At 39.4% G+C, this 15151-nt stretch overlaps 1 protein-coding gene across 1 annotated transcript in view; it reads right to left on the reverse strand.

Annotated features, from left to right (window-relative positions):
* The window catches only part of LOC143035105 (glutathione S-transferase 1-1-like), a 36855-nt gene that overhangs the window by 13758 nt on the left and 7946 nt on the right, over positions 1–15151 (reverse strand). The window contains exon 2 of the mRNA XM_076201670.1: positions 6598–6804. Coding sequence (XP_076057785.1) covers positions 6598–6800 — 203 coding nt within the window. The 5' untranslated portion in view covers positions 6801–6804. The remainder of the gene's footprint in view (positions 1–6597; positions 6805–15151) is intronic.

Here is a 15151-nt window from a genome sequence, read left to right on the forward strand (position 1 = left end):
TATTTACAAAGCTAGAATCAACGAACGGTAGTTGGAGCAAAATAACACAAAGAAGCCACACAAAGCAACTTAGGAAAAAAAAAAAAACGTAGATACCTAAAATGTTTAGTAGATTGAATGCATAGCGTTAAGATCATCTTTCTCGCTCCTTCACACTTAAAAGATACACATTGTAAGAGGCTCGTAGATATAAGTAGACAAGTGAGGTAGAAAGAGGGGTAGATAGCGAGTTTCAGTTTTATTGGATCGGCTGTTTGGTAAACAACAGTTAATTGTACATCTTCGCTCTCAGCGTTATGTTTATAAACATGTGCTTGGGGACCCGATTTCATTGTTGTATGTCGGTTTTGCTTTTGATGATGTAACCAAAGTCAGTGTGCAGTGAATTCGAGACTGCTTGAGTAAACAATATTGCATACGGACTTGTAAAGGCGGATCTGACTGGAGAAAGTGCGAAGGAGAAAATTCAATTGGTTCACGGTTGTAAGACCACGCCCTTGGAGGAGGTTAAATAAAAAGTTAAAGATCAATTTGGAAGTAGGTAGAAACAATTTTGCCAACCGTGTAGTTAATGAATGGAATAAACTTCCTGCACAGGTAGTGCAATGTAGTTCAGTTCGAAGCTTTAAGAATCATTTAGATAAACACCTAAGCAAGATGCTGTAATGATTATAATTTATTTTATATTATTTGTTTTTGTTTTGTTATCATTTGTCTGTTTGATTTTCATATGTCAATTTATTATTCTTTACTATTTACCTGTTTGTTTATTATTTAACTATACCTATGCATTTATTTATGTATTTTATTTGTTATTTACATTATTATAGTTTTTATTTATTATTTTATTATGATTTTTTTCGCATCCGACCTAGATATGGACCAAAAGGTCTCCTGTCGGCATGTTCCGCATTTGTAATCCTTTGTAGATCATTGGACTAAAGAAATCATGACGTCACTGCAGAGCTGACCTGGGACCTAAACTGAGTGTTCTGGACAGGATCCCTAGAGTGTAACTGACAAAAGCAAGTTGTAATAATTTAAAGAAAAAAAATCGTCACAAGTATAATTAATCTTGATTGAAGACTATAACTGAAGGAAAAGAAATTTAACAGTGGACAATTGGAGCCATGGGGCCTACCGACTAAAATTGTGAGTGACAATCGTACGTCGCAAAGACAGTAGTGAAAGGAAAGTAGAAAGTGATGGACGTACTAAACGAAAGTAAAAGCACGAAAGACGGGACTTCGGGGCGTCAACAGTGTGACAGCAGGGCACACAGAGGGTGTCTAGGGACGAAACGCAACGCTATTAACGAAGAGATTGGGGATTAGAATTAGTGCAAAATACGGTTACGAGTGTACGGGTCCATCGAACTACAGGACTACGCAGTACGTGCTGATTACGAGAGTACAAACTACAAGTGAACGAGGGACTACTGCGAGGGCGAGATAGCGACCGAGGTTGATGTACATGTGGGGTTCGCGCCGTACGTGTGAAGACGACTACATTGGAAACAGTCGATTCAAATCGACATTAACAAATGAAGGTATGACTACAGGAGTTTTACAACATGAATTTATTACCTCCCAAACATTCCAGTTTTCGAGGGAAGAAAATACAGTGGGAATCAATAGGTTTCTCAGTTTAACAGATTCTAATTGTAACTAAAAACATACATACATACATATACCAAGGCTTTTTTCCCCTTACAAGGGAGGTAGCCAAAAAGGGAAAGGCATAAAATCATTTCCACCCATTCCATCCCTGAATACACTCCACACCCCTCCACCCTCCCTCTCATCTGAGCACCTCCTGGATGACGGGTCATCCCTGCACCTTGTCCACTGCCCTGGGTCAGAAGCAGTGTCGCAAGACACAGCACATACACAGCAAGGCCGCTTCATTAAATCGGCGACCCCCCCTCTCCGTCCCCCCATTGCATAAAAGGAGAAGACGGGGAGAAATCCCTTCGGGCTGCGTCAAATTTTGCTCACACATACTACCTCACCCCCCCATCCACCCGCCCATTCCACCTCATGCAATCACAACATCATCCATATACAACCATTCTCCATTCACCCCTGTCTTCTGTCCTCTCCCGTCCTTTCTCAACAGAAATTCCCCTCTTCCCCAAAGCCCCCTTCACCCCATCCAGCCACCTCATCCTAGGACGTCCCCTCATGTTCACTCCATCCACATCTGCCTTCCATACCTCTTTTACTAGTCTTTCTTCACTCATTCTTTCCATGTGTCCAAATCATCCCAGTACTTTTATCAACCCTGTCTCCCAACTCCTTTTCTACCCCTGTTCTCCTCCTCACCTCCTCATTTCTCACTCTATCTAGCCTAGTAACCCCCATCATACTTCTCAGACACTTCATCTCAAACACATTCAAACTCTTTCTCTCTTCTTCTCTTATGTTCCATGTTTCTGCCCCATACAGTGCTGTTGGCACAATCACTCCTTCATACAGTCTCCTCATAGCATCCATTCCCAAATGTCTATTCCTCATTACACTCTTCAATCCACCAAGGCATTTACTCGCTTCTCTCAATCTACATTCTACCTCCACCTTCACTCCACCTTTTCCTGCCACATTTGCACCCAAGTATCTAAAACTATCCACTTCCTCCAGTCGCTCTCCCTTAATGCTCACTTCCAGTCTACTGCCACTTTCACCCCTTGTACATCTCATCACCTTACTTTTACCCACATTTATCTTTAGCTTTCTTCTATCACATACTCTCCCAAACTCTGCCACCAACTTCCTCAATCCCTCCTCCGATCCTGGCACAAACGCAGTGACATCCGCTAACAACAGCTGGCTCACCTCCCACTTTTCTCCATTTTCTTTAACCATCTCCAATCCCTGACCCACTACCCTTGCATTTACCTCTTGCACCACCCCATCCATGTACAAGTTGAACAGCCAGGACGACATAACGCATCCTTGACAAAGTCCCACCTTTACCTCGAACCACTCACTCTCTCCATTCCTAATCCTGACACAAGCTCTACTACTCTCATAAAAACTCTTGACAGCTCCCAGAAGCTTTCCTCCTATCCCATATATCTGCATAACCTCCCACAGTGCCTTTCTGTCTACCCTATCATAAGCCTTTTCCAGATCCATAAAAGCCCAAAGAACATCCTTCCCCTTTCCTATAGGTTTCTCACATATCTGTCTTACCACAAAGATCTGATCTACACAACCTCTACCTGTCCTAAATCCACACTGTTCCTCACCAATTACTCCTTCTGTTCCTCTCCTAATCCTCTCAATCAAGATCCTCCCATAAGCCTTCCCAACTACACTCAACAAGCTAATCCCTCTGAAACTACTACATTCACACTTGTCCCCTTTTCCCTTGTAAAGAGGAACTATACAGGCACTCCTCCAGTCCTCCGGCACTCTACCCTCTCTCCAGCAAACATCAAATAACCTCACCAACCAGTCCACCATCACTGTACCTCCCTTTTTCAGACATTCTGCATGGCATCCATCCAGACCAGGTGCCTTACCTGCTTTCATCATCTTAACAACTGCCTTCACCTCATCCTTCCTTATTTCTCCTCCATTCTCCTCACTCATCACTCTCATTTTCTTCGCATTTCCCACTGCAACTATCTTTCCCTCCCTATCTTCCTTCACATTTAGCAACTCCCTAAAATATTCTGCCCATCTTCCCCTTACTGCCTTCTCTTCCATTATCATCTATCCATCTGCACCTTTTACCTTTTCTTCTCTACTTGATTCGCCTCCTCTTCCTCTCTTAATTTCTTTCCAAAACATCTTTTTATTACTTTCAAAATTTTCTGTCATACTCTTACCCCACTTCACATCTGCTCTCTCCTTTGCCTTCTGTACCTTTTGCTTTACTTCTCTTTTCTTTTCTTTGTACCTCTCATATGACTCCCTCGTCCTATTTTGTAACCAATCTGTGAAAGCTCGCTTCTTCTCTTCTACAACCTTCTTTGTTTCCTCATCCCACCATTCACTATCCTTTCTTCTATTTCCTCCTGTCCTTCTTGTTCCACACACCATCCTTGCACACTTTATGACTCCCTCCTTGAACCATCCCCATTCCTCCTCCACACCCAGCTCTACTCTATCCTTTACTCCCTCCCACTCCTCCTTCAGCTTCTTTTCATACTCCTTCTCCTTTTCATTCAAAGAGTTCACTCTAAGAACCTCCCTACCTTTTGTCCCTTTCCTCTTTCTCCATCTATCCTCCACTCTCAACTTACCTTCCACCAAAAAATTATCTGATATTCCCCCACCCTCTCCCCTTAGCACATGTACATCCTTAACTCTTCCTATCATACTCCTATTTACCACTACATAATCCATTAGCGCTCTATCTACCACCCTTCCCTCCACCACCCTCTCCCATGTGTACTTATGCTTGACTTTCTTCCAAAACACTGTATTTGCTATCATCAACTCTCTAGACACATCACCATCAACTCTCCACTATGATTCTTTCCTGGAACTCCACATTTCCCAACCACTCCATCAATTGGACCATTTCCTACCCTAGCATTAAGGTCTCCCAGTACTATTACATTGACATTTCTCCCTAAATCCTCTATGCACTCATTTAAATCTATCCAAAAGGCTTCCCTTTCTTCTACACTCTTCTCACTGCCAGGCCCATATGCACTTACAAAGACCCACATCTCCTTTCCCAGTTTCACCTTCACCCACATTATCCTTGAGGAAACCTCCTTCCACTCCACTACACATTTACCTATCTCTTCACTTACTAGAATAGCCACCCCTTCCCTCCCTTGCCCTCTCTTCACTCCTGATAACCTCCCACTTACACTCCCAAACTTACAATCACCCTTCCCTTTCAACTTAGTTTCACTCAAAGCCAACACATCCATCTTTCTTCTCACAAACATACTACCTATCTCTTCCCTTTTACTCTCATCTGTACCACATCCATGCACATTAAAAGACCTAAAGCTTAGGGTGCTGTTCCGAAAACTCCCAGACCCTCCTATGCCTTTACTTTTTCTTTTAGGAATGTCCCCTGTGGGGCTACAAGGAGAAGGATGCCTAGTCCCACTCCCCGTCCCTTTCTTCTCGCCTCTTACGATCCAAGTGGAAATACTTGGTGGCAGTATTCTTTTCCCCCACCACAGGGAATTCCCCCACAGCAGAAAATGAATACTCAGAGAAATGGTACAGGACAGCAGCAAGGTGTTGGGGGACAGCATAACGGAGGGACAGTCGTAGTATAAAAGTGTCATCATTTCTCTATGAAGAGTTGTCCTCTATCATAGACAAAATGATGTGTGGCTCTGGTCCTTAGGGGCGCCCCATATAGACCCTAAAGTATCAACTGCATGCTACTTTGCCACAATAACAAGCAGCCAATACCCCAGACTGTATTTATATTGTTGATATGTGTATGGTACTGCCTGGGATCTTTTGTGTGTTGGACTGATGTGTTACCTGAAAACTGTCAGTCTTGAAGACCTGGAGCCTTGTTAATATATAAAAACAATGCCAATAAGTATTAAAAGATCATTTTCTTGTGGTGTTCCATGAAGCATTGAAAATTCTTGTTGAATGTACTATCTCAGTTCTGACAATTGTGATATTGTGCATGGACACACTTCACTATTGCTAACATCCTTAATACTGTGCATATAATTGTTGTAACATACCTCATTGATACACAACTCACCATCTCTGAAAATGTGAATACATCTTCCATTGAGCTCTTACACAAACAATCTTATAATAATGTCTTATTTTAATTGATACTGTTTTTAATCAAATTTCAGAATCAGAAGTTTGAAACTTTTTCCTGAATTGAAATAGCACAAAAGAAAGATGGGACCTAGGGGTGTCAACAGTGTGACAGCAGGGCACACACAATCTTTACATTGAATAAGCCATAGAACTAGATTCACATATTTATAAGAACACCTTGGGATATTTTTGACATCCCTCTATTTAAAGATTTTTTTTACATATTGTTCACCCAGAGCTATATCATTACCCAGCTCTACACAGCCCATTAGTATAATTAGATATTGCTGAACCCCTACCTGCACTTAGGTACCAAAGAGCCTGGCCAGTGTTTACTGATATTATCTAAGTGTATTATTAATACCGTGTGCATCAGGTTGATAAAGATCTTTCCTTACTGTTGTTGGTAATGTTGGTGGTGTTCTTGGTGTTGCCCTCCCCCAACTGCCCTGTGTTTTACCATCTTCAGTGTTACATGGTGGTCATGGCGGAGTTTGTTCCTTGTAGTAGTATAGCAGCTGTAGTCCTTGTATCCAGATGTATAGGGATTGCTAAACCACCTAGACCTGACTATTGGGTTGGAGAAAGGTTAAGAACCTGACTTAGATAAACTCTTCTCTATTTAGCTTGGCAATTGGTTTGTGTACTGGCAATGAGAGTCAGCTAGAAACCACATTAGGTTCTTGGTTTGCCAGAACTGTCTGTGAGAAATGTGTGTATGTATGTGAAAGTATGTTCTGTAACAAGTTTTGTCAACCTATCTACCACTGATTAACCTCCCTCTCTCACACACGCAATAAAGAAAAGAGTTGTTGTAATGTTTAACCTTTCCCAGATTGTTAGTGGGCCATCCACAAGTGTTGGGACACAGTGCTGAGGGTTGATGGCCATGAACTCTGGCTTGAGATGCTCGCCATCCTTGAGGTTCAGCCTCTTCTTGTTGAAGTCGAGACCGAGAGCTTTAGCAACCAGCATCACAGACCGGCAGGAGGGGCACCGTTCCGTGTAGTAAAAGTCGATGTGAGACATGGCACTGAAACAAGGAAATGTCGAAGTTGTTGTTGTTGTCATTGCCATAGTCATTATTTGTCACCAGTAATATTGTCATTATTATGGTTTATCACCAACAAAAAGCCTTTGGTATATGTATTATTATTATTACCATCATTAATATTGTCATTACTGTTCTCATTATTACTATCATCATCATTATTATGTCTAATTTAGCATGTGGTCTACCAGGTCATTTACACTTTAGCGTGCAGTCTACCTGCACTTTTAATCTAATCTAACCTAACTTAACCTAGTTCAACCTAACTCAACCAAACCTTACTTAATCGTACCCAGACTAACTTAACATAGCCCAACCCAACCAAACCTCACTTAACCTAGCCCAACAAAACCTAACCCAATATTGACCAGTTAGAAATACTCAGGTTAGAATTATACCATGAGAAGGTCATTTCACTGCATAGGCTACTGATACTGTGGTAGACCACAATCTAGTAGCACCCATTATTATCATTACTGAGTCTTGCTGCACTGTTTCTGACCCAGGGCAGTGGGTGGGATATATGGATGACCCATCATCCATAAGGAGCTAAGATGAGAGGGAGGAAAGGGTGGTGGATGGAAGTGGAATGGGTGGGAGTGGGTACATGCCTTTTGACTTGAATACCACCACTGTAATAAAAAAAAAAATGTTATATAGATCATTATTTTTTTTTTTTTTACTAGGTGGAAAGGCAGCTGGTATTTTGTTGGTTAAGTCTACATGCCGCCAAATCAAAGATACAAAAGATTGTAAAGGAAGAGTATACTGACAGACCTTTACATAGATATAGCTTAGATAACACGATTTTAGAGAAAACCAAGTGCGAGAGAGACTTGGGAGTTCTAGTGAGTCCTGACCTTAAATCCAGGAAACAGTGCATTGGCGCCAGGAATATAGCTAACAGAGCATTAGATTTCATTGCTGTTACGGTTACGAATAGAAGAGCAGAGGTAATTATCAAACTTTATCTAGTGTTAGTTCAGAGTGCTTACCGCACATGCCTAAGCGACGCCCGGGGCAAAGTTTTCATTGACGCCCCTCCCCTCCCCCACCCCCATCACAACTTCCCATCTCCATCATCCCTTACAGCCTGTTTTAGCAATTGGTTTGTGAAATAATTAAATGGATTAAAAATATATACATATATATATATATATATATATATATATATATATATATATATATATATATATATATATATATATATATGTGTATTTACCTAGTTGTACCTAGTTGTATTTTACGGGAAGGGGAGCTATGCTCGTGGGGTCCCGTCTTCATATCTCATTTTATCTAAACTATTTTTAAATTCATGTATTGTTTTTGCACACACCACTTTCTCATCTAACTTGTTCCAACTGTCTATTGCTCTGTGAGGAAAGCTGTTCTTTTTAAAATCTCTTCTATAGCTGTCTTTTTTTATTTTCTTTCCGTGTCCTCTTGTATTTCTGTCATCCCATTTTATCAGATTCTCTCTATCAGTAATTTCTATGCCTTTCATGATTCTGTAAATAGCTATCAAATCTCCTCTCTCTCTTCTTTGCTCTAGTGTCTGTAGTTTAAGTTTTTGTAGTCTCTCTTCATATGATAGTTTTGAGAGTGTTGGTGCCAGTTTTGTAATTGCTCTTTGTATTCTTTCAAGTTTTTTTATACATTTTTTTGTACTTGGTGACCATATCGTTGCTGCATATTCCAATCTTGGTCTTATCAGGGTGATTAGGATTTTCCTCACCATTTCTTCATCCAGGTATGTAAATGCCACTTTGATTGTTCTTATTAAATTATAAGTTTCTCCAAAAATCTTATTTATATGTTTCTCAGGTGACATATTATTCATAACAATGACTCCCAGGTCCTTCTCATTTTCTACTTTTTTTATTCCTTCTTCTCCCAAATTATATGATCCTGTTATTCTGTTTTTGCTTTTTCCAAATTCCATTATACTACACTTTTTTGTATTGAACTCCATCTCCCACTTCCTACTCCATTCTTGTACTTTATTTAGATCTCTCTGTAGTGATTCACAATCTTCTTCAGTTTTCACTCTTTTCAGTAATTTTGCATCATCTGCAAAGAAGCTCATATAGCTTTCAATTCCTTCATCCATATCATTAATATATATAGCAAACATTATTGGGGCCAGAACTGTTCCCTGCGGGACACCGCTTATTACTTCATTCCATTTTGAGTGCTGATCTCTTATCACTACTCTCATTTTTCTTTCTTGCAAAAAGTCTTCCATCCAATTTAGCAATTTACCTTGTATTCCTCCTTCATATTCTAATTTCTTAAGCAACTTCTTATGTGGTACTTTGTCAAAAGCTTTTTTTAGGTCTAGAAATGCACAATCAGCCCATCCATCTCTTTCTTGTATTATATCTATTAGCCTTGAATAGAAACATATTAAATTGGTGACGCATGATCGTCCTTGTCTGAATCCAAATTGCCTTGGATTTAGTACGTTGTTTTTTTCCAAGTATTTTACCCATCTACTTTTGATAATTCTTTCACATATTTTTGCTATTGTACTTGTTAGAGAGACTGGTCTATAGTTGGTAGGTTCTTCTTTATTTCCTCCTTTATATATAGGTACTATATTTGCTTTTTTCCAATCTTCTGGAACTTTTCCTTCTTTTAAGGAACTGCTTATTATGCTATGTATTTTGTCTGCCAGTTCATTCCTGCATTCTTTCAGAATCCAGTTTGCTATTTCATCTGGCCCATGCGATTTTCTAACATCAAAATTACCCAAGTGTGTCAATATTTCATTCTTTGTTACTTCTATTTCTTCCATAGGGGGGACTTTTTCCTTCCACTCAATCTCTTCAGGTTGTATATTTTCCCTTGTAAACACTGATTTAAAATGTTTGTTCATAATTTCTGCCATTTCCATTTCCTCAGTGTATTCAACTCCTCCTTGTCTTAATTTCTCCAAGTCTTGTTTGTTTTTCAGTTTATTGTTTACAAATCTGTAGAATAGTTTTGGTTGATCTTTACACTTTTCTATAACATCTTTTTCATATTTTCTTTTTTCCTCTCTGCACTTTAGTACATATTCATTTCTATAACCAGTATATATTTTCCATTTTTCAGGTCTTCTGTCTTTTTTCCATCTGGTCCAGGCTTTGTCTCTTTTGTCTTTTAACTCCCTACAACTTTTGTTGTACCAGCATTTTACATATTCTTTTTCTTGTTTTTGTCTTGGGACATACTTTTCCACTCCTTTTTTGTAAATTTTTGTCAAAATATTCCATTTCTCTTCCACTGATGTTTCTTCTTTGTATATTTCTTCCCAGTTTTCTTGTTGGAAGAATTCTCTTATTTTATCAAAGTTTGTTTTTTCATACATCATTCTTCCTTTTCTATATTGTTCATTTCTTTTCATATATTTTTCTTCATTAAGTTCCAGTTCAATCAATATGTGGTCACTTTTACCTATTGGTGTTTTATATTCAATCTTGTCCACTATTCTAGGTTCAGATGTAATTATTAAGTCTAGCCTCGATGGTTCTTCTTCATTTCTATACCTAGTGTTCTCTTGTATCCATTGTGTCATTGAATGGTCAGTAATCATCTCAAGTAGAGCATTTCCCCATGAGTCATCACCACTCTTTACTGTCATTTCTTCCCAGCAGATTTCTTTGCAATTAAAGTCGCCCATCATAACTATTCTTCCTCCATCTTCCATTATTTTAATTAATGCTATCTTTGTGTCCTCTAACATACTTTTATGTTCACTCTCTTCCCATGAGGCTGTTTTCGGAGGCACATAATTGATCACAAATTTTCTGCTCTTCTTATCTCGGTCTTCCACTTCTATCATAATCATCTCTACTGTATTCTTTCCATATATGACACCTTTCACGTTTATATCCTTCTTAGTCAGGAACATAACTCCACCCCCTTGTTTTTTCTCTCTGTTTCTAATCCAATAATTGTATGTATCATGTCCTACACTGTTGGGTGGTAGTGGGCCTTTTAATTTTGTTTCTACAATTCCCATTATGTCCGGTTCTTTTTCTTTCAAATAATCATTCAGTTCATTCAATCCTGTTATCAATCCATCTATATTTGTGTAAGACACTCTTAGTTTTCTGCCACTTCCATTGTGTTCTCTGTTTCCCTTATGTTTTTCTTTAGTATGTCGAACTGCTTTATTTTCATGTTCACTACTCTCCAATAGAATCTCTCTTTCTCTGACTCCGTTCTTTCCTCGTTTTTTGCCTTAGCTTCAATTCTTTTCTGCTTTTCTGCCTCTCTTTCCTCCTTATTCATTTCTCTTTTTATCCATACCTTTTTATATTGATCATTTGTTGCTAGTTTCCCTGTCTTGGATAGAATTTTCTCTGCCGTTGTTTGTGACCTGAATTTAATCTTAATTGGTCTGGTCTTATCTGTACTATATTTTCCGAGTCTGAATTTTTCCTCAATTTCCTTTATAATTTCTGGTTCATCTTCCTGGACTAATTTTAATAAACTGCTTACTCTTTCATTTTCCTCCTTGGTTCTTGCGGTTCTATCTGGGTTATGTTTCTCTTCCATTCCTAATATAATTATACATTTCTTTTTGTCAGCTAATTCTCTTACTATATTCTCCTTCTGTCTCATCACTTTAATAACTGAGTCTTCATTATGTTCTTTCAATTGCTGTTTGACTATGTCAGTGAATGAAACCTTATTCCCTTCTTGAGTTATTCTCCAATTTTTAACTTCTGTAGCTATTTTCTCTCTGTTTTCATTACTATTCTTCTTCAATTTCTCATTCTCCTCCTTTACATTTCCTAACTGTCTTTTTAGGTCCTCTACTTCTTCAGTTAAGTTTCTGTTAGCCTTCTCTAGTTGTTCCAACCTTTCAATTCTCTGGAAAATGGAGTCTACATTACCTAACTTACGTTCCAAGTCCTCGATCACCTTATCAACTCTCTCCTCTAGTCTTATCAGTCGGGGGGGGGGGTTGTGTCCCCCCACCCTCTTTAAATCCCTGGAACATATTCTCGTCACTTTCTACTGTATTGCTCCTCTCTATACTTCTAATCTTTACATTTTTATTTGCCATTTCGTCATCACTGAGCTGGTCCGGTGGTCGTTTCATGTTGACCTTACGCCCGTCTGCCTGGGCCAAGTCCTCCACATCCTCATTTCCTTCCATTTCCCCAGCAATCCCTCCCCTTCTCCTCTTTTCCTACTTACCTACTGCCCCACGAGCAATTTCCCCCCACCCTGCAAATACAAAAAGGTACTTCTCTTTGCGTTGGTATCCACAATCGGCACTTTTCTTCAGAACGTTCTTCAAGCCGTCCGTTCGTTGAAAGTGTGTGTGTGTGTGTGTGTGTGTTTAATGTCCCTATTGCTTAAACGGACAAGGTAAAAATATTTCATATTCTCTTGATTCTAACGTAAAATTCGTATATTACGGTAAAATATTCAGGGCTCCTTTGACCCTTTTTTTATTATGATTATTTTGTCAGCCTTGTGGGCGGCATGCCCAAGCTAGAATTGCCGCTCCCCTAAATGTGCCCTCCCCATGTGAGGGCCCTGCGTTAGTTAGACCCATCCTTGACTATGCGGTACAGCTTTGGTCTCAGTCTTATAGAATGGACATCAATTCACTAGAATCAGTACAGAGGTGAATGATCAAAATGATACATGGGCTCAGAAATTTACGAGGAGAGGCTCAGGCACCTTATCTTACACTCTGGAAAGACGCAGAATGCGGGGTGATCTGATAGAGGTGTTTAAGTGGATCAAAGGCTTTAACAAGGGTGACGCACACAAGGTTATCATATCAAGACAACAGGACAGGACTCGCAGTATTGTATTTAATTTGGACAAATTTAGATTTAAAAAGGAAATAGACAAGAATTGGTTTACTAATAGGGTGGTCAACCAATGGAATAGACTTAGTAACCATGTAGTGAGCGCTGAAACTATCAGTTGTTTTAAGAAACGGTTAGACAACTTTATGGACGGGGGTGACAGATGGTAATGGACATGGTACTGCCTAGTGTAGGCCTTATGGTCTCTTGCATTCTCATTCATTATGTAATTATGATAACAAATGTAAAATGAAACTTGTGTTCACCTACTTAACAACTCATGCACACGATGGTGCATTCAGATTTCACATAGCAAGCCAAAGAAATTAAACAAGGGGTTTAAAAATATATATTTTGCGTCATGACGCTCGTGACGCGAGGGAGGTGGTAGTTGTCGACTCCTTCCCTCCTCCTCCTCCTCCTTCCAATTGTGCTACCAAATGTACAGAGTTGCACGGCTGAAATAGAATGTAATTTCTTGTCGGAATGGATTTATAGTCAAGAATAAAACTCTGATAAGATTTCAGTCCTACCTCTTCCCACCCATTTCAACTTTTGGGAACGTCTTAACATCATTATTATATATATATATATATATATATATATATATATATATATATATATATATATATATATATATATATATATATATATATATATATATGCACAGCGGTACCGAATATATATATACACACACACCTCTAAACATTAGTGTCTGCGTGCATTCTGCCTGAGAGGAAATGTTAGCTTATCACAAATAAGAGGCTACCTTATTAGTTTTCAAGAACTCGAGGACGTGTTCTCTGGATGGTATCGACTTCCGTTTACCTTGAATCTGTGACATTCACTCTATCAATTTATCTATTCTTCGGGTTGTTGTCAGGCAGTTGCATCTCGCTGGGGGGCGCCCTGTGCCTAGGAAGAAGGATTACACCGGTCTCGGCTCAACTGTGTTCGTGCATATCGACCTACACGCTTCCCTGCAATACGTATTGTATGTCAAGATCTAAATATACCATCTAGATCTTGTATGCAGCCCGTCACACGGTTGAATTTCCTTCTTTGTAGACTGTCCAACAATGAATAAAATGTCGCATTTGGCATTATATAACAGGAAATGCAACTGATTCAGATGAAAGAGCCGGCATTCATATATTACACTTTTACCCTGAATCAAATGTTGTGGCAATACAGTGTGGTGTGGCTCTCATCTCTGGAACCAGGAACCACCAATCTTCAACTTTCTTGAATTTACAAAATCCAGAAGAATATAATTATGTGTACTCTTGGCTACAAAGTCAAGGGGATCAACAAATAGCCAACCTGTGCCTGCAGCCGCACTGAAGTCAACCAACCAAGACAACGCGAGTGTCCTGTGACGTGCACTAGTCAACTATGGTGTCAAATTTGGCATAGAACACATTTGAAGTTCAAACCTCAGTACCAGCATAAAGTGCAAAAATATACTTCAATCTAATGAACAATTGGACAAATTTAGATTTAAGAAGGAACTAGGCAAGAACTGGTTTACTAATTCGGTGGTCAACGAATGGAATAGACCCATGTAGTAATCGCTGAAACTATCGGCTGTTTTAAGTAACGGTTAGACTAGACAACTTTATGGATGGGGATGGTAATGGACATGGAACTGCCTAGTATAGGCCTTATGGTCTCTTGCAGTCTCTTTCATTCTTATGTTCTTAATATCAAACCGATTAACCCCTATCATAGCACGTTTGTAGGCTAGATATGTCAACAGTTTACTCCGAAGGTGGGCACTATTGGTCTTACTACTGCTCGGTCTCCTCACTTAAGAGGGTCTAACTTCTTCACCACTATATCCATTATGTGCCCCTTGAGCTCCGTGGATAAAATATGTAATCAATTATCCTGGTACAGGGAAAGCATGATCTAGGCGTCCATACGAGATCCCGCCAGAGGTTTACCCTAGCCCTGGCTTGAAGAGTTGAAGTGATTGTGTTTCGTTAGCCTCATACCAGCCCGCGTATGGCCTTGACAAACATAAAAATGGGGGACAGTACACGATACCATGAAGGCTACATTAGGCAAGACAAGTATATTTTTTAAAAAGAAAAATAAGAGAAGGAAATAAAAGTTGAGAAGAAAGAGAGGGGTAAACACAGGCAGAGATACAAAGAGAAACAGAATATATGTACAAAACAGAACTCGACTTGGGAGACTGAACGAGACGGGGTTGGGTGGGGGAGGGGGTGTTGTTTATGATCTAATATTTGCCCGGCCATAACTCCGATGCTAGATTATGATAACGTGCAAGATGTAAAATCCGAACCCCAGCAGGGAATGTGTGTTCTTGGAATCTTACCTCAGGCTTAACAATGAATTGGACTCCATTACAATTTCGACAACCAGAGCCACTGTATGAAAAGTATGATGGGCACTTGTACCGCCCGGGAAAAAAGAAGAAGAAATATACATGAATCCTATTTCTTGTAGTTCCAATTTTGTTAATATTTCCTTTCAAACATCAC

Source organism: Oratosquilla oratoria, chromosome 18, assembly GCF_046742065.1.
Source record: "Oratosquilla oratoria isolate Oo_2021 chromosome 18, ASM4674206v1, whole genome shotgun sequence".
NCBI lineage: Eukaryota > Metazoa > Arthropoda > Malacostraca > Stomatopoda > Squillidae > Oratosquilla > Oratosquilla oratoria.